At 38.7% G+C, this 22,941-nt stretch overlaps 1 protein-coding gene across 1 annotated transcript in view; it reads right to left on the bottom strand.

Annotated features, from left to right (window-relative positions):
- The window catches only part of LOC143037731 (uncharacterized), an 86,102-nt gene that overhangs the window by 43,559 nt on the left and 19,602 nt on the right, over positions 1-22,941 (bottom strand). Inside the window, exons 3-4 of the mRNA XM_076206278.1 lie at positions 7,344-7,478; positions 339-569 (exon numbers count right to left, since the gene is read on the bottom strand). Coding sequence (XP_076062393.1) covers positions 339-569; positions 7,344-7,478 — 366 coding nt within the window. The remainder of the gene's footprint in view (positions 1-338; positions 570-7,343; positions 7,479-22,941) is intronic.

Below are 22,941 nucleotides of genomic sequence, written 5' to 3'. Positions count from 1 at the left end.
TCGCTGAAGCTGTCAAGAATGAAGTTCCGTACAAGGATTTTTTTTTCTTGAACTGGATGACCACTGACATCAAGTGTAAGGATTATGTAATGTACAAGTAAAAAGAAAGAATAAAAAGAAAAAAGACTAATTATATTGAATGTTATTTATAATATCAAGTGAAAATAGGGGTGCTACAGTTCTGCAGTACCTATACATGAACTGCCACTGTGAGGGAGTAAAGAAATGATTTTGCAAAGGATACTGATGTAAAGAAGATACCTGCCACATACCAAAATGAAACATTCTGAGTAGCAGAAAGACACGAAAAATTCAACCTTATTTTTTTTTTTGCCTACCTATGCGCTTCACATCGGGGACTCGAAACCTGTATTCCCCACCATATCCTTCAGAATCCATGAGGACAAGCTTGTAGCAATTATTGTGGTAGTTGGTTTCATCAGAAAAGTCGCAGTCCCAGAAGAGTGTGTCTGATATTGAGGTAGTAGGCTTCAAATTCAGTTCAAAATTATGGCAAACAGTATTGTGTGCAACATGTGGATCTTGGTGGTGATACTGGAACTTTAAGTCTGTATTCAAGTAGAAAAACCTAATTCTAATAAATACACATATAAATATACTATATACATATATATGCATTACAAAATATTACAAAGGAAGACCATGCTCTCAGGAGACCTTTTGGTCCATAACTAGGGTGAATTCAGAAAAAGGCAAATAAATATACAAAATAATAGGTATTGATAAATAATAAACAAACAGAAAAATAACAATGATCTGTAAGAAATAAAAAATAGATTAAAAATAAACAGATAAATAATTATAAATAAATAATAATAAATAAATGCAAATAAATAAAAATAGATACATGGCACACATTACATCATATTGCTTAGGTGTTTATCTAAATCAGGGGTTCCTAAACATTTTAGCTCATCAACCCCCTAGTAAAGTTTAAGATTTTCTATAGACCCCAAAACCAAACTATTAATTCATGAATTATGTCAGTTTATTATTATTATTGGTGTTGTTATTGTTATTAATGCCAGTACATACATACATATACCAAGGCTTTTTCCCCCTTTCAAGGGAGATAGCCAAAAAGAAAAAGGCATAAAATCATTCCCACCCATGCCATCCCTAAATACACTCCACTCCCCTCCACCCTCCCTCTTATCTTTGCACCTCCTGGATGACGGGTCATCCCTGCACCTTGTCCACTGCCCTGGGTCAGAGACAGTGTCGCAAGTCACAGCACATCCACAAGGCCGCATCATTAAATCGGCGACCCCCCCTCTCCATCCCCCCATGCATAAAAGGAGAAGACGGGGAGAAATCCTTTCGGGCTGCGTCAAATTTTGCTCACACATACTACCTCACCCCCCATCCCCCCACCCATTCCACCTCATGCATCACAACATCATCCATATACAACCATTCTCCATTCACCCCTTTCTTCTGTCCTCTCCCGTCCTTCCTCAACAGACATTCCCCTCTTCCCCAAAGCCCCCTTCACCCAATCCATCCATCTCATCCTAGGACGTCCCCTCATGTTCACTCCCTCCACATCTGCCTTCCATACCTCTTTTACTAGTCTTTCTTCATTCATTCTTTCCATGTGTCCAAACCATCCTAATACTCTTTCATCAACCCTATCTCCTAACTCCCTTTCCACCCGTGTTCCCCTCCTCACCTCCTCATTTCTCACTCTATCCAGCCTAGTAACCCACATCATACTTCTCAGACACCTCATCTCAAACACATTCAAACTCCTTCTCTCTTCCTCTCTTATGTTCCATGTTTCTGCCCCATACAGTGCTGTTGGCACAATCACTCCTTCATACAGTCTCCTCTTAGCAAAAAGAAGTACAAATGATAAAAAGAATAAAAACACAACACAAAATAAAAAATATATAATAATAAAAGAATGAGCAAATGACAATAATAAAAAATCCATGTATACATATTGGCAGTGGCCAGGGTGGGGGGACAGATCAATGCTAGACTCCCCTTCAGTACTGTGGAGTATTTCATAGATCTCATGGCAAATATCAAACAATATCCTCGTGTAACCATGGGTTTCAATCAATACATCAATTGAATTAGATGCCTTTCAGATTGGGGTAAATCTGCCATCTGGTGGCAAAATAATGAAAATAATATGACAGCAACAATAATAATAACAATGAATCTATAAATTTTATCCATGTTCCTGCATTAATTCTGACCCGGACATTATGCGGGAAACAGGATGACCTTTCATCCATGAGGAATTAAGATGAAAGAGAAACAATTGGCTGAGGGATGGGAGTGGGATGGGTCAGGGTGGGTGCATGCCTTGGCTGGCTACCTCACTTATTAGGAGGGAGAAGCATTTGGTATATACCAGTGGTTCCCAAACTTTTTTCTGTCATTTCCCCCCTGCACCCAGTTCAACCATCCAGATTTCCCCTTTCATGTGTATGAGGGAAAGAGTAGTTAAAACACACTGTGACTATTTGCTAATTTACTGTATTTGACGGCATATAAGACGCACCCCAACTTCAACAGGTCAGACTCAAGAAGAAAAGTTTTTAGTGTATTTAAGCATATATTGTTGAAAACAGTCTAGCTGTACATTACACAAGCAGAAACATAGCTGTACAAAAGAAATTTGGCAGTACAGGTACTCCTCGACCTACTTGGTTAACGACAACTCGGAGTAATGACGGGCTTTATGACATCGTTTAACGTAAATCTCCCGAAGTTACGACGTCGTGTACGATAATCAAGTTGGCTGAGGCAAATTTGTATGATGTTATAAATGAACTTGTACGGTGGATATTAGCTGTGAGGTAAAGTGTTCTGAAGCTTAGGTCTACATTACCATCCTGCAAGCTGCAAAAACTACCTGGGGTACAGTGTATACCGGTAGTGGTAAATTTTTAGTTTCGACCATGGGCGCAATATAACAATAGAAAATTAATTATTAATTTTGTAAATTATAATGTATGAACGCAATATGCAATTTTGTGAGCGGAAATGAAAAAAAAAAATGCTAAAACAGATTTTGTAAGTAACGAAGTCATGTCGGACAAATGGTACACCATGTTTGTTATGATAGATGCTGATGTCGAAGAAATGAAAGGATGATAAATTAATTCGTCTAACCTAAACTAAACTAACCTAACCTGTGTTTAATAAATCATTACCTGCAAATTAAATGTCATCCGGCTCGTCCTCGTAAGAGACGTTGCCAGACGACAAGATGGCGTCCCGAGCCTATGCTACCGACTTCATTCATTAGCATATTTTCTTGTAGCATGGTATTTTTTACTTTCATTTCCGCCCACAAAATTGCATATTACGTTGATACATTTTAATTTACAAAATTAATAATTAATTTTCTATTGCTATATTGCGCCCATGGTCGAAACTAAAAAAATACCCCGGTATTCAATATGGAATGTCAGCATACGCGGATTTGGTCATATACGGTAATTTTAGGAACCTAACCACTGTAAATAAACAGTAAATAAAGCTTTAATGTACTGTATAAAAGAGGGAAAATACACGAAAATAAAGATACATGTATTGCTGGACATTGTACATACAGTACATGTACGTATATGTATACACTTTCGCTTAACGACCAATTCGGTTAACGACGGCGCGCTGGTCCCAATTGTTGTCGTTAAACGAGGAGTACCTGTACAGGCAATTGTACAATGAGGCTTCCAAATGTTGCACAATTATTAGAAAATCAATCATTCATTGAAAATGTAAATATGGCCTAAAAAGTCATACAAATTTGCTAATTAAATCAAAATGTCATAGGTCGTACAGCACTGGGTCACACATCTGGCAGCGCTGGCAATGATCATACCATAGTTTTATTCCTCACCAATAGATGGCATTACCAGTAAGTCAGAGTGCTGATCACCTGATGTTTATAAACGCAAGTCACAGCATTTCAGATTAGATGGCTTTCATTTCTATGAATTCATATTAAAGCACCGGTAATAATACAATAATACCAGCAATAAAATAAAGATGCATAGTGTTTAGGATAGGTAAAAGTACTGAACGTAACCTGGGTTAGTAAGCGTCAGAGAGAAGATTAGCGTAGGCCCACAGGAGGTCTCAAGCTTTATCTACTATGTATAAGATGCAGGTAGATTTTTTGAGCCAAAATTTTGGAAAAAAGTGCGTGCTATATGCTGTCAAATACGGTATTTTTCAAATGTACAAATATACTGATAAACATATAGTTACAGAGTGAAGTCAATAGAGAGTGGTTAGTAACAACTAACTGCATAGCCATAGAGAGCAGTTAGTAACAACTAACCACATAGTCATAGAGAGCAGTTAGTAACAAATGAAAGGACTTTTGTTTGCTCTTCTACTTTAGAATTAAATTAGTGAGAAGGGTGAGGCTGCTTCTTGTGCACCAGTGTATCAATATCAGGGTTAGTTTTGGCAAGCGCGCAATGTATGTCATATTCCACCTCAAGTCGATTTCATGCTTTGGGCTTGATTGTGAGTAAAGTAGAAAATCCTGACTCACAAAGGTAGATAGTGGAAAACAGAATGAGAATTTTCAATGCGTTGGTGCTCAGTTGTGGGTATGCTCCACGCATATTAATCCAGAATTCTTCAAGATCTTGTGCATGAAACTCATCCTTGGCAGAAGAGTCATGTTTGAGCTCCAAGAACTCATTTTGCATGTCCCCAGGGACATAATCCACCTGACATATAAATGGGTTCCTTGTCAGTCTCATTGAAATGACTTCAGTGTTGATACCAGGAAAATACTGCTTGAACTCATCCCCCAAATGGTCAAGGTGATGATTTTCTCCTTCAATGGGTCCTTGATGTCTTTCTCACCAAGTATGTCACTCAAACACTGAAAGAATGCTGTATTTCCTTTTTTCATTTGTTTTTTCCAAAGTTGTAGTTTAGCCATGAAAGCATTGATGGTGTGCATGTGCACAATCACGTTGCTCCTTTGTCACCTGTAATTTCTTATCTAGTTCATTCAGAGTTTAATAAATATCAGCAAGATAAGCCATTTGTGCTACAAATCCTTTATTGTTGAGGGCAGACAGCAGGTCCACCTTGTTGCTGTAACTCAAAAACAACTTTATTTCTTCCCGCAGTTCAAAGACTCGTGCCAGCATGTTCCCTTTTGAAAGCCATCGCACTTGTGTGTGAAAAAGAGCAGTGTGGTTAGCATCCATGTCCCGGTAGAGTTCGCGAAAGAGGCGAGTGTTCAAGGCTGATCCTTTCACATAGTTAACAATGTTTATGGTGACAATCAAAGCACCATGAAGGCTCTTTGGAACTGTCTTTGAGGCGAGAGCTTCTCTATGGATCATGCAGTGTATTCCTTTTAAACCTGGCTGCTTCTGCTTCACAAGAGTAATGAATCTTGACCGTGAACCAAGCATATTAGGGCCACCATCTATGCAAACCCCTTCCAGTTTGTTCCAACTCAGTCCCGACTCTTCAAAGAAATCTGCAACTAGTGTCATTACATCAACTGCCTTTGTTTTCATCTCTAATGGCCGGCAAAAAAGAAACTCCTCCTCGATTCCTTTGTCAGTTATGTAGCGGAAAAAAGCAAGCAGTTGTGCAATGTTGGTGACATCCGTAATCTCATCAATTTGAAGGGAAAAAAAGGGCGATGACATTACCTTTGACATCACATTTTCCTTAATGTTTTCAGACATTTCGGCAATTCTGTTCTTGATGGTGTTGTTGGACAAGGAGATCCGTTTCATCTTCTGTGATGTCTGCTCTCCTAACACAAGCCTCACACTGTCAATGATACATGGTTTCAAAAGGTTTTCACCAATCATGTGGGGTTTCTTTGCCTTGGCCACCTGAAGGGCAATCACATATGAAGCCTTCACTATGCTGATGTTGGTTTGCTGATACGTCCCAGATCCATCAATCTTCATCCTCTTCAAACTGGGTAACTTTACCCCAAAAAATCTATGATTCTTATCTTTCAACTGTGGATGAGCATTTGCCAGATGCTGCTTCAGTTGGAAAGGTTTCATGATGCTATTAGAGAAGGTTTTCAAACACACAACACACTGAGGGATGTTTGCACCATCCTTGACAAGATAAGTGAACTCATAGTCCAAATAACTATCTTGATACAATCTTCTTTTCTGTGACATCTGAAATTAGGCATAAAACAAGGCCTATCAATTTGGGAGAAGAAAAATAAACATAGGCACATCGTAATTCTGTATAGAAAAAAAAAAATAATCCATTCCTCCCCCTCCCAAATATAAAATGAATAAATAAACGAGTAAATAAACTTCTAATAAACATACAAACTTTTGAAGAATAGTACTTTAATAAAACATCTCTTGAGTATTAACAATCTCAGCCAAAGCATAAAAATAGATCCATGAATTTTGATATCATATTATCCAGTTAACAAACTCACTATTAAAATTATATTATTCACATACCTTGTACTTATACAGAAAACAAGCATAAGACACTGAATCAATATAGGCTGGGTATGTGTGTCAGATGCTCCCAGCTAACTGACTATTCATAATGCAGTGTGAGCCTATGAGTGTACTCCTGTACCCCCCCCACCCTCCCTTCAGAGCTCATGTTTGAATGTGAACCAAACCTGGTAGAAACAGCGCCGCACATCTACAACAGGCATTTTCTCTATCTCTCTCTCTCTCTGACATGAGAAAATCCATCTTGAGATCTTTTTAGTTAGTAGGTAGTGTAATTATTTCCCCCCTGGTAGCTTCAAATTTCCCCCAGTTTGGGAACCACTGGTATATACCATATTTACCGAGGTATCAAAAGCATTTTTTTTATTTCTAATTGTATCAAAATACTGCCCTGCGTCTGTCATAATATTGTATTTCAGGTACAGAATCATACATTTTTTCTACAAAACCACTTTAAAATGTCTCTCATTAGTTGCACAATGAAACTATTTTTTCCACAAAATATCCTTATGAAATATGGGTGTATCTTATATGGGGGTATGTCTTTTATGCTAGCAAATACAGTTGATAGATACATAGAAATAACTGCATAAATCAAAAAGGATATAGAAGTTTTAACTGCATAGCTGAATGGAATACGCGATTTTTGTTTTCCACTATCAACAGGTAGTTTCAATGTCCACAGAGAAGGAAGGATTGTCCATTATGGAACCTAAGTTTGCTCCATGAACCAAACAAATGCATCTGAAAGCCTCAGAATAATCAACCAGCTGCTGGGTGGGCTAAAATCAGCTAGCAAATCTCAGTTTGACTTTCGGGTCAGGTTAGACAAGTACAGCCTTTGCAGACAGAGTGAAACATCATCCAACTTACGTGACCATCCAGGAGTTGGAAAGCTGAGGTTGAAGGATGTCTTGTTGATCATCCAGTTGCTGAAATGATATGCAGTCAAGGAAAACGGCAGAACACTGTAGTTGTACATCTTCACTTTATTTTCCATTTGGCATTCTGAAACAATTTTTATCCATGAAGATACACAAGTATTTATCACAAATATCCAATTCATCTATATACTCACCAAAATGTATTTCATGTCTCAAAAATTTCTAATTTTATTATCAACATTCTACATTTATCTTTTATTAATAACAATGGTAAACATGTAGTACAGTAATGGGAATTGTGGAGACAAAATTAAAAGGTCCACTACCACGATTCAATGAAGTCGCAGTATCATTACCGAAATCCTTTTTCAAGCCGGAGTCAACAACTGGGAGTTTTACTTTTGCCAAGCCAACATTGTCAACGTTAGAATCAGCAATATTAGGAGAGGGATCGGGAGGTTTAGGAGGAGGATCAGGTAGTGGTGGAGGTTTAGAATATACAGTCAGAGCAGCCGCCATGATCATATATATCTATAGGGCCACACCATATATCAAGAGAGAAAAATACAAAGATACTGCAGTTGCTTGATGCCTCAAGCAATAAAAGAAAAGTCTCTGCAGAGTCGGGAAGTTCCAGAAACGACTATTTACACATGCAGGGCCTCACAGGTGAGTTAGAGACTTTGTCAACCTGGAAGTTTGTCCTCTTTAGTTTTGTCCCATTTAGGATGGGGCCGGTGTAGTCACTCTGCATGTGCACTGGATACAGAGAAAGGAAGTCGGCAGCGTAGTACCTACCTCGCAAACATGCATTCCCCAGTCGGTGAGTTTTCGGCCCTCGCAGGGAGTAGTGACCTTGCGGTATGCATCCCCACTTGACTGGGTTCAGACATGTAGCTTGGGTGGCACCAAGATACCAGAACCTTCCTTAACAAGTATTAGAGAAAGATGGTAAAAAAGGAGAGCAGGGTAGCAAATATGAAGGACTGGGATAGGAGAATTCACTACCCCAAGAACCTCATCTTAAAACAACTGTCATAGGGTAAGGGCAGCAAATCCTATGAGCATTCCAATCCATAGTCAAAGACAAGCTAGGGTCGTCAACAAAAGTTCATTGGCTCAGATTTTGTCTGGCAGTTTAGGGCTGACCTCTCCACTATGGTTGCACCTAGCTGGCACAGCTCAGCCCATCCTTGCTACACGCAAGCTCCCCCCACTACATCAAAGTACTTGGCCATGGGGGGGGCAATGAGGAGAGAGATACAAGAGACAAAGCTTAAAAAGATGGAGAAAAGCTAAAAAGAAAACTGGAAAATGGCAAATATATATAAACTATAGAAATAAGTATGTAGAAGTGCAAAGAGAGGAAAAAAGGAACTATGAAAAAGACACTATAGAAAAATAAAAAAAGCAACCCAAACTATTCTATAGATATGTGAATGGTAAACTTAAAAATAAACAGGAAATGGTGAAACTACACCAAGGAAATACAGAATACATAGAAGATCTAGAAATGGCTGAAGTCACGAATGATCACTTTAAGTCTGTTTTCACTGGAGAAAAAGTACAGCATTGGGATGAAGGAAACGAAGTGCAATCTCACCCCATGAGGGAAATAGTAATAACATAAAAAGAAATAATGGAGTAATTAACAAACCTTGATGTTAGGAAATTGCACAGTCCAGACAGAATGCAAACTGGATACTAAAAGGATGCAAAGAAAAACTAATGGACAAAATATATAACATAATAAGTTGCTCACTCAAAGAAGGAAAAATAATAAAGGCCTGGAATAATGCCAACATTATATCAATATATAAAGGAGGAAACAAAAAGGAACCAACTAATTATAGACTGGTCACACTAACAAGCACTATAGCCAAAATTCGTGGGAAAATTATCATGAATAGATGGATAAAACACCTGGAAAAAAATAATATAGTAAATCCAAGACAACTTGGGTTCAGAAAAGGAAGATCATGCATCACAAATTTAATCTGTACTCAAGACTAATAGATATAATGCAAGAAAGGGATGGATGGCCTCATTCTGCTTCCTTGGGCTTACAAAAACTTTCGACAAGGTACCACAAAAAAAAAAAAAGTATTAAAAGATTGGAAAACATAGGAGGGATATAAGGGCAACTTACTAAACTGTATGAAGAACTTCCTGAATATAGAAAGATGAGAGGAGTACTCAGAGAAAAATATTCAGGTTGGATGAAGGTGATTAGTGGAGTTCTGCAAGGATCTGTATTGGCTCCAATAATGTTTGCTATTTATGTGAATGACATGGATGATGATGTGGAATGTTACATGAGCTTCTTTGCAGATGATGCTAAATTTTTTAGGAAAGTAAAAACCGAAACAGATTGCAAATCACTACAGGGAGACCTGAGCAAGGTTTGGAAATGGAGTCAGAAATGGGATTTGATTGATTGATTAAAAGTTATCTGGTGTCATAACTGCCAAGGTCATAGACGCCAAATTGTTAAATTCTTAGATTCAATTTTGGGTATAAACAATAATAATAGTAATTTACTATGTATAGATGAAGGTAAATATTAATAAAGCTAAATTCGGTATCAAGTATTAGTTATTAAATAGTACAGTATAAAGGTTATATACATATGGTGTTAAATTATGTTAAAATCTGAATAGAGTTAAAACTATTTGGTTTTGATTATTCTTCCATCTTATTTGTTTTGTTTCTTTTGAAGGAAATAATCATTCTTTAAGCAGAACTCTAGTTTTTTAACCTGGCCCTTCCCCTTAGGCGTCACAGGGAGTAGGGAAAAGACTGGGGCCAGTTTTTGTCCTATTTATAAAAATATTCTTCAAACACATCTACCAGCCCAAAGGATCTATCCAGGCCCTTATAGTGTTGGTCTGGAAGGATTTGAGAAGATTGAGTAAATAGATATATACATATATGTAGGAGCAAAACCAATGAAATGATAGTGGTGGGATTATATTTCAACATTAACTTGTATTTGTTACTAAATTTTATCAAGTAGGTTAACTTCTTTTAAAAATTTAATGACTTCCTCATAATCATACTGCAGTTTTTTTTCCCAATATCTTGGCCAAATTATAGTTACCATCTCTCTCTTTCTTATTTGGGAAGTGATGCTCTCTCAGTTCTCTGTGACTAGGGCATTCAACCAGCAAATGTTTAATAGTCATGGGGATTAAACAATCTTCACAGTAAGGTTGATTTCCACTAATAAGATACCCATGGGTCAGCCTTGAATATCATATGCGGAGACAGCATATAATTACTTCCCATTTCCTTGGCATAAATTCACATTTCCAGGGGTGTATATTTGTGGTGATCTCTTTCATTTTGTTAAGTCCCACTTCACTCCACTGTTGTTTCCATGGCTTATGGATGATATTTGAGATGCTAGGAAAGATGTCTCTATTTGGTATTGCGCACCTTCTAGGGATCAAACTGGTTGCTGCCGACTGCTAGTTGGTCAGCTTTTTAATTTTCATGTATATTTATGTGCTGGAACCCACCAAAAAGATATTGTGATCCCTCTACATTGTAATAGAAACACTCACTGTGAAATTTTCATTGTTAGTGGATTATCGCCATTGAAGATTTCTAGGGCTTGTAATGCACAGTTTGAATCACAAAAGATTGTGAAGTTGGATGTCTGTAGAGTTATAATGTGTTCTAAACCGGTTAAAATTCCATATAGCTCTGCTGTAAAATTTGATGTTGCAATTGGTAGTGCTCCTCTGCAGCTAAAATTATCACTAAAAACTCCATATCTGATGCCTGCATCTGTTTTTGAGCCATCTGTAAAAACAAATGTGGAATCCAAATGTTCAGTAACATGTTCTAAAAACAATCCTCTAATTTCTGCACCTGATTCATCTTTTTTAAATTCTTTAAAATATCTACAAAATTTAATTATGGGTAACTTCCATGTTGGGGCAACTGGTAATTTAACCGGGCAGATCTGATATTTTGTGATATTTATAGTCTCCAGTATTTTTTTTATTCTAAAACTAAAAGGTCTAGGATATCTTGGATGATTTTCATAAAAGTTATTAAAACAATTTCTTTGGTTTAAATGCTCTTGATTCAGGGAGTCTCTGTGTACTAAACCAATACCGGATGATAGATGACTGTCAGTATAGTTCAAGTGGAATCTCTCCAGCATCAATTAGTAAACTCGGGATGGGGGAAGATTGGAAAGCACCTGTTGCCAAACGTATGCCATTGTGGCGTACTGAATCTAGGATCTTTAGATGTTTGGTTGATGCAGAAGAATAAATTTTACATCCATATTATAATTTGGCAATAATCAGAGATTTATGTATTCTTAAAATTGTCTGTGGATCTGATCCCCAGTTTGTACTTGATAAAACTTTAAAAATTTTTAAAGCCTCTTGACATTTGGTTTTAATATGTTTCAGATGGGGGATCCAAGTAAGCTTTTTATCAAATACAAGACCTAGGAATCTAGTCTCTTCAACACAAGGTATTCTATTGTCATATAAAGGTCTGGGTCTGGGTGCATCCCTCTAATGCAGCAAAAGTGTATAATGATTGTTTTGCTGGTTGATATTCTAAATCCTTGTTTTTCTGCCCAGTTGACAATCTTATTGATAACAAGATGTAGTTTCATTTCTGCTACAGGTATACAGGTAGCAGCAAATGATATTGAGAGGTCATCTACAAATGTGCTTAATATGTTATCTGATATAATATTTGCTACCCCATTTATTGTTAAAGCAAAAAGTGTTACACTAAGTATACTCCCTTGTGGAACACCTTTTTCTTGGCATCTTTTATCTGATAGAGTATTATCAATTTTTACTTTAAAATATCTATGGAATAAAAATGCCCTAATATATAGGAGTAATTCTCCTTGCAGACCACAATCATGAATGGTCTTAAGAATTCCATGTCTCCATGCAGTGTTATATGTCTTCTCTATATCAAAGAATACAGTTATATGATGTTGCTTTGATTGATTGATTTATGGAGTTTTTGGCTTGAAGGCCAAGCGCCGGAGCCGGTAGGCCATTCAGCGCATATTTATCTTTTAGTTCAAAAAATAAAATAAAAATAAAATTCAAGTAAAACAATTAAAACAATAGACATTCACGAACACACTTCAACAACATACACTCACAAGCATTCACACACACAATTTTAAATTTAATAAAATAAATTTGTCTTTTAAAAACTTTAAAACGTTCTTCACACAAGCTTCCTCCCCTAAAATTTCTTTAAAAGATAAACCTGTTAAAAAATTTGCCCTGCGCTTATTAGAGAATGCAGGGCACTGAACTAAAATGTGTCTTATTGTCAAAACTACTTGGCAAGTGGGACATTGGGGGACCAGCCTTTCTGCCCCACTTGCCATTAAAAATTTATGTGTAATGTAGGAATGGCCAATTCTCAGTCTTGTCAAGACAATGCTTGACCTTCTGTCCAAAGGAGGACACTTCCAAGGGTTCACTAAGGGATGAATTTCTTTTAATTTATAACTGCCGTCCAGCCTTGTCCATTGCTCTTGCCACTTCTTCATTGTATAACAATGGATCACTTGTTTCAAGTCCGTATGTGGGACTTTTCGGTCTGCTATATGGGTGAGCCTAGTGGCGGCTTTGGCTGCAGCATCGGCCTTTTCATTTCCAGTGACACCCACATGGGACGGCACCCAGCAAAAGTTTACTTTTATCTTCTTTCTGTTGTTTATGAGAATCAGCCATTCCTGTATTTCTTGCACTAAAAAATTATGAGGCAACAAATTATTTACAGAGGATAGAACACTCATGGAATCCATAAAAATAACAACGTTCCTACCACACGGAACAGAATTAAAAACAAACTTCAGGGCGTTGCTGACTGCCAGCAGTTCAGCAGTAAAAACAGAGCTAAAATCAGGCAACTTTCTCTTTAAAACTGTGCTATCAGTTACAACAGCACAACCAACACCGTCTTGGGATTTTGATCCATCTGTATAAATAAAAATTGCATCAGTATGTACTGATAAATGTTCTAAAAATTTGCTTTTTAGCTCTACAGCAGTTCTGTTTTTCTTCTTTTTAAGAGGACATATTTCAGTGGGGTATCGGTTCCAAGGAGGGAATTTGGGAGGCGTGATCTCAGCAATTGTGTTAGGAACAAGTCCTACCTTCTCTGTCCCAACTTCACATCTCACTTCTAAAGGTTTCGGCAGAGTACTTTGCCTTGGAGCTCTATCTACCGGCTGCTTTACAAATTTGAAGTTTGGATTCTGTTTAGATGTCAAGACACGCGATATATATCTGAGGCTTAATTCCTCCCTGCGAATATACAGAGGAGGGATTACTGCGTCCACATACAAGCTATCCACTGGAGATGTTCTATAGGCTCCCGAACAGATCCGTAAAGCCATATTGTGGACTATATCAAGCTTCTTCAGTGAACTTTTACATGCCGATCCATAAATTTGACATCCGTAATCCATTTTGCTAAGGCACAATGTTTGGTAAAGCCTTATTAAAGTTACACGATCTGCTCCCCAGTTGAAACGAGACACTACTTTTAGTATATTAAGTCGCTGTTTGACAGTGTATACAACCTCGTTTATGTGATTTGTGAATGTCAACCTTTTATCCAATACCAGACCCAAGTATTTTACTTCATCTTCATACGGTAATATGACACCCTCTAAGAATAGTGTTGGTATTTCTTCCTTGCGTCTTAGTCTGGAAAACCTTATGGCTTTGGTTTTTTCAGCAGAGAATCTGAAGCCCCTGCAATTAGCCCATGCTGTTGCTAAGTTAATAACCTCTTGAATCTTTTGGCCCGTTTCTAATGTTGTCGATTTGCTGCACACAATAGCGAAGTCATCAGCATAAGCCAATCCATGAACTCCTGTGGGAACTTGTTCTAATAAACTATTAATAGCTATGCTGAAGAGTGTAGGACTCATAACACTTCCTTGGGGAATCCCTTCCTCAACAGAAAGAAGAGCCCACTCGGACTTTTAGATAACGGTCAGATAAGAAGTCCTTTAAACAATTGAACATATTACCCCTGATACCCCACTCTGCAACTTGCTTCAGAATGCCTCCCCGCCAGGTAGTATCGTAGGCATTTTTCAAGTCAAAAAACACACCAATGCTAGAGTTCTCAATTGCGAAGGCATTCTCAATCTCACGAGTGATAAAAAGTAAGGGGTCCAGAGTGCACTTATTTCTTCTAAATCCAAACTGTCTGTTAGATAGCAGATTTTTAGATTCCAAAAACCAAACTAAACGCGTATTAACCATTCTTTCATAGATCTTACAAATGCAGCTTGTGAGAGCAATAGGTCTGTAACTTTGTGGGTCATGAGGGTCTTTTCTTGCCTTTAAGATTCCTATGATGATTGAAGTCTTCCAAGATTTAGGAGAAGATCCAGAAGACCAAAATTTGTTCAGCACATTTAAAAGGAATTTCTTCGACGATATGGATAAGTGACCAACCATGGAATAAAGAATGTCATCCTCTCCAGGAGAGGTTGGGGAGGATAGAGATAAAGCATGATCCATTTCATCCAAGGTGAAGAGAAGATTATATGCCTCTGAGTTCGTATTGGTAGGAGGAATAAGCGTGGTCTTGGCTCTAATTCTTCTGAAATCATCTGAATAATGTAGTGGGCTTGAAATATCAGCATAATGTCTTCCAAAAGCCTCTGCTACTTCTCTTGTATTTGATATAAAACAGTCATTTATCTTCAGAATGGGTAAGGGAGATGGAGTAAACTTTCCTTGTAATTTTCGAATCCTATTCCATACTAAGGTAGGGGAAGAGTCATATTTCAATTCGCTAATATATTTAATGAAGGATTCCCTCCTTGCTTTCTTGAAGATTTTCTTCTGCTTTGCTCGAGCTCTTCTGTACGTTATCTTATTGACTAAACAAGGGTATCTCCGATATCTCTTATAGCAAGTTCTTGTAATCTTTCTGCTTATAGCACATTCATCGCTCCACCAGGGGACTACTGGGCGTTGAGGTTTACCAGCTGTCCTAGGAATGGAAGAGAAAGCACCAGAGAGTATCATGTCTACCAGGTAGTCATATGCATCACAGTTACTACCAAAATCACTAGTCTTATAATTAATCTCTGTGGATCTCCTAAATAATTCCCAATTAGCCTCTCCTGTCTTTCATTTAGGTAAGCAACAGGAGGGAGTGTTCTTTAAATATTTGATATGGATAGGCCAGGTCGCTACCATGTAATTCTTCATCTATTGACCAACTGTAGTCTAATCCTAAGGATGATGAACAAATAGTTAGGTCTATAGCAGAACTTGAGTTGTGAAAGACATCAAACCTAGTTTTGGAACAGTCATTCATCAAAATGACATCGTTACTATCAATAAATTCTTCAATTATATTGCCCCAGGGGTCACACCTTGATTCACCCCATAGAGGATGCTTGGCGTTAAAGTCACCCATTAGAATAAAAGGCTCAGGGAGCTGGTCAACCAAAGATTGTAGGTCATTTAACTCAAACTGACGGGGGTGGTTATATATGTCTACGAGTCGATCTTCCAGTTCAGGTTCAAAATATAAAGAACATAAAGTGATCCATTTAGTGGTAAAGATTTGTACTGCACAAGCCTGCAACACCGAATGTAGCTGGACACTTCTGTGGTTTACACATTTCTTAACAATGATACCAGTACCTCCATGGGCACGGCCCCCAATCATAGGAGGAGATCTGTAAAATTTATAATTAAGTCCAACATTAGGGGATAAATTGCCAAGCATAGTTTCTTGCAGACAAAAAACAGACACATCATGTTCTTTAAAGAGAATCCCAACCTGCTCTCGATGAGAATTAAAACCTTGCATATTCCATTGAATTATGGACATTATACTGTTTTCTTTTTCTTTTTGGGGTCTACTGGTCTGGTAAGAGAAGTCTGGGAGAGAGAGGGTTTACAAGGTGGGTTCTTTTCTAATTTCTTTGCTTTCGCGGGTGGCATCCTCCTCTCTGACGATGGTCCAACCAACGATGTAGAGTCCGGGTTATTAGTTTCTTAGATTGTTTATCGCGATTTAGGGAAGAGGATGGAGATGAGGGTGGACTGTGGAGTCTTTTACTGCACACAGCTTCAGACTCCATAGCTTCGCTTCTGTGTGCCTCGACTGAGTGAGGCACAACAGTCCGTGATCCCTTTATTGGGGAGCCCCTCGAGTTTGGAAGTTTGACTGATTGAGAGGAGGCTTTATTAGAAGAACCCTGTGGGGTCCCAGCAATGAGAACTTTAGGTGCCCCTCTAGATGGGGCAGGAGGCATTCCCTCAAATGGGGATGGGAGAACCTCCGCAGAGTAGGGTTGGCGAGTACTACAATTTCCAACTTGTGGGGAAGACCGATTTGGTCTAGTAGTGACTCTTTCACGCTGAGGCTTGGGTTCAGCATTTCCTTGATCCTCATTGCTTCTGTGCACCTCTACCGAGTGAGGCACACTAGTCAGCAATCCCTCTACTGGGGAATCCCCCAAGTCTGGAAGAGAGATTGCCTGAGAGGGGGCTTCATTACAAGAAGCCTGTGAGGTTTCTACAATAGAAACCTTAGGTGCCCCTCCAGATGGGGCAGGGGACACCCCTTCAACAAGGGGTGAGGAAACCTCCGCACAGGAGGCTTCAGAAGTACTAGAAATTCCTACTTGAGAAGAAGAAAGACCATTAGGTTTCATAGTTACATTTTTACACTGAGGCTTGGGTTCAGTGTTAACAGAACCATTCATATTGACATTTTTATTTCTATTGCCTTCTACTGTTGGCTGATCCACTTTACTATTTGTTTTAACAACATCACTGTATCTTTTGGAATTACTTAATAGTCTTTTAGCATATCCTACGCTTATATGTTCTGCATGAGCTTTTAGTAGTATTTCCTGTTCCTTCTTATAAATTACACAGTTCTTATTTCTGGCATCATGCTCTTCTTTACAATTTATACAAACTGTTGGGCGGAAACAATCCCCATGTTCAGGCTGAGCACATATCAAACACATTTTGTCCCTTGCACATCTGCGGGAAGGATGGCCAAAACCATAGCAGTTAAAGCACTGAGGGGGACGGGGCTTAAACTGCTTCACATAAACAATTTCTTTTTCTATCTCTACATAATGAGGTAATCTTCACCACAAAAACTTAGGATAATCATAGAAGAACAAGGGATTTTAGCAACCTTCCAAACATTAGTTGGGCACATTTCTAAAATCTCTTCTTCATCAAAGTCATACAGATCTCTATTAAAAATTACCCCTTTGGCATAACTAAAGGTGTAGTAGGGTTTAACTTCCTTAATGTCCGATTTCTGTTTCAAGTTGAGCACCATGGCAGCTTGTTCATAAGATTTTACATGAATTAAGAAGGAATTTCTTCCAAATCGTGATACCTGGGAGTTATTCAAATTACCACAGCCAAGGTGACTCTTCAAGAATCTTCTAAACTCGATTCAAGAGTGATAATGAGCCACTTAGCTGGGTTGGGAGGTCTCTGCACACTTTCCTTCCTTTCCTCTACCGGCTTTTCTGGATAAAAGATATCCAAGTTAGGTGGCACTCTACCAACAAGTTGGGCTGAAGATTCATTCTCATTACAATTATTATAATCCAAGCAGGCAGCAGCTGCATCCTGATTAGAAAGAAATGAGATCCACACTAGCCAAGCTTTAAAGTTGTCAGTTAGTTTAACTCTGATCTCTTTAATTTGTCCAAATTTACGGAACTTTTCATATAAGTCTGTATAACTCTTATCAAGAGAGACATATTGTAAATGCAAGATTCTATGACTATTAGGGGCAGCATTTGATTGATTGATTTTACCGAAGTCCTTTTTCAAGCCGGAGTCGTCAACTGGGGTTTTTATTTTTGTTGAGTCAATATTGTCAACATTAGGATTGGCAATATTAGGAGAGGGATCGGGGGGTTTAGGAGGAGGATCAGGTAGTGGTGGAGGTTTAGAACATTCTGTTTCATCAGCCGCTATCATCGTGTATATCTATGAGGCCGCACCATATATTAAGAAAGAAAAATCAGTGCATAGAAGGAAGATACTGCAGTTGCCCGATGCCATGCGCAATAAAAGAAAAGTCTCTGCAGAGTCGGGAAGTTCCAGAAACGACTATTTACACATACAGGGCCTCGGAGGTGAGTTAGAGACTTTGACAACCCGGGGTTTGTCCTCTTTTGTTTTGTCCCATTTAGGATGGGTCCGGCATAATCACTCTGCATGTGTACTGGCTAGGGAGAAAGGAAGTCAGCAGCCTAGTACCTACCTCACAAACATGCATTCCCCAGTCGGTGAGCTTTCGGCCCTTGCAGGGAGTAGTGACCTCGCGGTATACATCCCCACTTGACTGGGTTCAGACATGTAGCTTGGAAGGCACCAAGATACCAGAACCTTCCTTAACAAGTATTAGAGAAAGATGGTGAAAAGGAGAGTAGGGCAGCAAATATGAAGGATAGGGATAGGGGAATTCACAAAGGAAAAGGGTGAGGGACCCCCTATCTATTCACTACCCCAAAAACCTCATCCCAAAACAACTGTCACAGGATGAGGGCGACAAATCCCACGAGTATTCCAGTCCATAATCAATGCCAAGCTAGGGTCATCAACAAAAAGACTTTTGGCTCAGTTTTTGTCTGGTAGCTCGGGGCTGACCTCTCCAGTATGGTTGCACCTGGCTGGCACAGCTCAATCCGTCCTTACTACACGGAAGCCCCCCCACTACATCAAAGTACTGGGCCTCGGGGGGGTGATGTTGCTTTGAGGCATATGCTTCACATATGGAGGTCTCCAGCTGCATCAGGACGTCCATTGTAAAATGCATTTTTCTAAATCCACATTGTGATGGTGATAAAATATTATTACACTCGAGATACCAGACAAGTCTTGTATTTACCATTTTTTCCATTATTTTGCCTAGACACCAAGTTAAAGCAATTAGACAGTAACTGGAAGCTGAATATGGGTCTTTTCCTGGCTTTAGAAAAGATAATACAAAAGCTGTTTCCCATATGGTTGGGTATCTGTGCTCCCACCACAATCCATTTATAATACTTATCACAAAAAGTTTTGTATTCCTTGAAATATGTTTAAACATTTCATAGGGGATCATATCTGGACCAGGGGCTGTATTTTTGCTTCTATCTAGGGCAGCATCAAATTCTCTTTCTGTAAAGGGTATGTTGTATGATTCTGTCTTGTCTGAAGAAAAACCTAAATGTTGTTGTTCTTCTCTTATTCTGTAATGGTGTCCTGGGCAACTGTCAGTTTTTTGTGAGACTTGAGCAAAATGGTCAGCCAAAATATTATTATTTTGGAATCTGTGACAAGGATATTGTTAACTTAGTACTGGTGGAGGGCTGGGTGTAAATTTTCCTGCTACCTTATTCATTTTTTTCCAAATACTGTGGATGGGTGTTTGACGATTGATGGTAGATACAAAGGATGCCTATGACTGTCTTCTGGCAACTTTCATTGCTTTACGAAATCTAGCTTTGCATTGCTTGTAGATGATCATATTTTCAATTGTTCGATGTCTATGGTAATGGGTAAGTGATGTTCTTGTAGTTCAATGTAAAATTCTGAGCTCTTCAGACCATCACGGAACTGGGCACTGCTTAAAGTCCAGTAGTTTTTGGTATAGAGTGTATACCTGCTGTATGAAAAGTTACATTTAATGAGTCAATAGCATCTTCTGGAGTTGGGAAGTCATTTGCATCGCCTTCGATTTCACTTAGTTCTTTAAACTTATCCCAATCTGCTTTGTTGATACTCCACTTTGGTGATCTTTGAGTTGGTGGGTCATCATTTGTTTCAATCATTATCGGGGCATGGTCACTGCTATGCCAGTCATCATTTGGTCTCCATCTGAAATCAATTGTGCAGTTGGGGCTAGAAATTATAAGATCTAGACAAGAGACAGTACCTGTTTGAATATGGTAATGGGTGCGCTCCCCAGTATTCAAAAGTCCTATATCTTCGTATTCTATAACTGAAACTATAATATTCCCTTTTTGGTTTGTAGTAACATCTCCCCATAGTGGGTGTCTGCCATTAAGGTCACCCATAATGGGAAACGGCTATAGGAGCTGATTGATATAAGTTACTTATTTCCTCCCGGGTAACCATGGTGTTTGGGGGCAGGTAAAGAGAGCATAGGGTGTATTTTCTTTTTAATTATATCTGAACTGCTACTGCTTGAAATATTGTATTTAAATTAATTGGAAAATATAAACGAAATATCCTCCATGACTTCCCGCTTCTATATTATATGGAGTTTTAAAAGATATATATTCCCTTGGTCAGGGTGTATGTCCATCTAACATTGTCTCTTGTAAGTATACACCTACTGGAGAATATTCATAAATTAAGACTTTAAGCTCTTCATACTTTGCTCAAAGTCCCTGACAGTTCCACTGTATTAGTGATGTGAATGTATCTATTTTCTGGGGGGAGGTCCTTTGTTCAAGGTCATTTTTGAGTGTTTTTTTTTTTTTTTTGTCTTTATGAGCTTTTTGTGAAGATGGTGGTTTTTCTTCTGTAGCTATTTTGGTAGTTTTGGCTTTTGCTCCTTTATCTTTTTCTTGTAAAACAAATCTGCTAGGGTTCCATTTCTTTGGAGTTGATGGAGAGGGTGAGGATGTTCTTGTTCTTTTATTTTGTTTTTTCGTTTCAATCTCCATTGAGTCCAGTAATGATTCTGCCTGAGACCCTATGCTGGAAGATGGAGGAGAATTGGGGGGTTGCCCCTCTTTACTATATGAAGCATTTTTATGATCAGGGGGCAGGATATCTGCCTTAGTGCTTTGTGTTCTTGCTGAGGTATATTGGTCATCTGGCCATGAATGTTGGGCTGCTACCCCAGAAGTTGAGGTTTCATTCAGAGGAGGGATTTGTTGAATGAGGTGGATTTCTTGGGGTAGTAAGAGCATTTGCAGATTCTACCCGAGATATTTTGCTAGGTGGATATGGATTGGAGGGTTGCCCTTCTTTACTATAAGCCATGTTTTTATGATCAGGAGGTAGTATATCTGCCTTAGTGTTTAGTGTTCTCATCGAAGTATGTTGATCACCTGGCCATGAGTGTTACATTTCTAACCTAGAGGTTGAAGTCTCATTTACAGTGGGGGGATTTGTAGAACAAGGTGGATTTCTTAGGGTGGTAAGAGCGTTTGCAGATTCTGCCTGAGACACTACGCTGGAAGATGGAGGGGGATTTGAGGGTTGCACCTCTTTACTATGCAACGTGTTTTTGTAATCTGGAGGTAGAATATCTGCCTGTGTGTTTGGTGTTCTCACCATAGTATGTTGATTATCTGGCTTTGAATGTTGGGTTGTTACCCCAGAGGTTGAAGTCTCATTTGTAGTGGAGAGATTTGTGGAATGAGGTGGATTTCTTAGGGTAATAAGAGCATTTGCATAGCTCTTTTTTCTTCCTAAGAGTCACTTAGCATGTCCTATTGTGATATGCTCAGTGTAAGCTTTATTTACAGCTGCTGTTTCAAATTTATATATCTGTTAAGGCTCTTTTGACTAGAGAATTGTAAATTTCTAAGGTATTGAAGTTTCTGCTCTGGTTAAAGGCATCTTCATGCTTATCAAATGTTACCCAAGCTTCCCATTTTTTTCACAATGTCAAGAAATTTCAAGCAAATTTCTACTATAGTTCCAAATCTACTCAGTGGAGTAGATATATAATCATAGTTACACTGTATTGGAATATCTTCTATGTGCACAACTTTCAATTGTTTTATATTACTATCAGTATTAGGTTGTCATCTGTGCTTAAGATTTTTCTGCATTTTGACTTCAATGAGGGTGACCTTAGTGGGGGCGGTTCCCCAGTCAGGTGGAAATGAGACAAACTATTTTTAGGGCACCTTTTCTAGCCCCCTCCCCATGTGGGGTGAGCAGAGTGGGTCCTGAACAGGGCTGCTCAGTCATGTGGGTAACTGCCGAGCTGTGATGTTGCCTCCATCCCAACACTTTTAATCCCTTTACTGATTTGTTTGACTTCAGCTGTGTCATCTGCACACCTTTTGTTTACACCCCTTCTGACATCCAGGGCCTGTTCCTCCCCTTCCTCATTTCCTTCCATTTTCCTCCATAATTCCTCCCCTTCTCCTTTTTCTTCACATGCCCACTACACCACAAGCTTTCCACTTCCCTACTAATACAACATAGGTACTCCCTCATCATTGAAATCCACGAAAATTGCCTTTTTTCCTGGAGTTCCAATCTTCACTGTCAATCTGACAATTGTATTTACCTAGTTCTATTTTACAGGAAGGGGAGCTCTGCTCGTGGTGTCCCGTCTTCATATCTTGTTGTATCTAGACTGTTTTTAAATTCGTGTATTGTTTTTGCACACACCACATTTTCATCTAACTTGTTCTAAACATCTATTATCCTGTGGGGAGAGCTGTTCTTTTCCAGGTCTCCTCTATGATTATCTTTCTTCGTCTTCTTTCCATGTCCTCTTGTATCTCTACTATCCCATTTTATTAATCCTCTCTATCAATAGTTTCTTTGCCTTTCACGACTCTATAAATAGTTATCAAGTCT

This window comes from Oratosquilla oratoria, chromosome 23, assembly GCF_046742065.1.
Source record: "Oratosquilla oratoria isolate Oo_2021 chromosome 23, ASM4674206v1, whole genome shotgun sequence".
Taxonomy (NCBI): domain Eukaryota; kingdom Metazoa; phylum Arthropoda; class Malacostraca; order Stomatopoda; family Squillidae; genus Oratosquilla; species Oratosquilla oratoria.
This window is presented reverse-complemented; position numbering and strand designations above follow the sequence as displayed.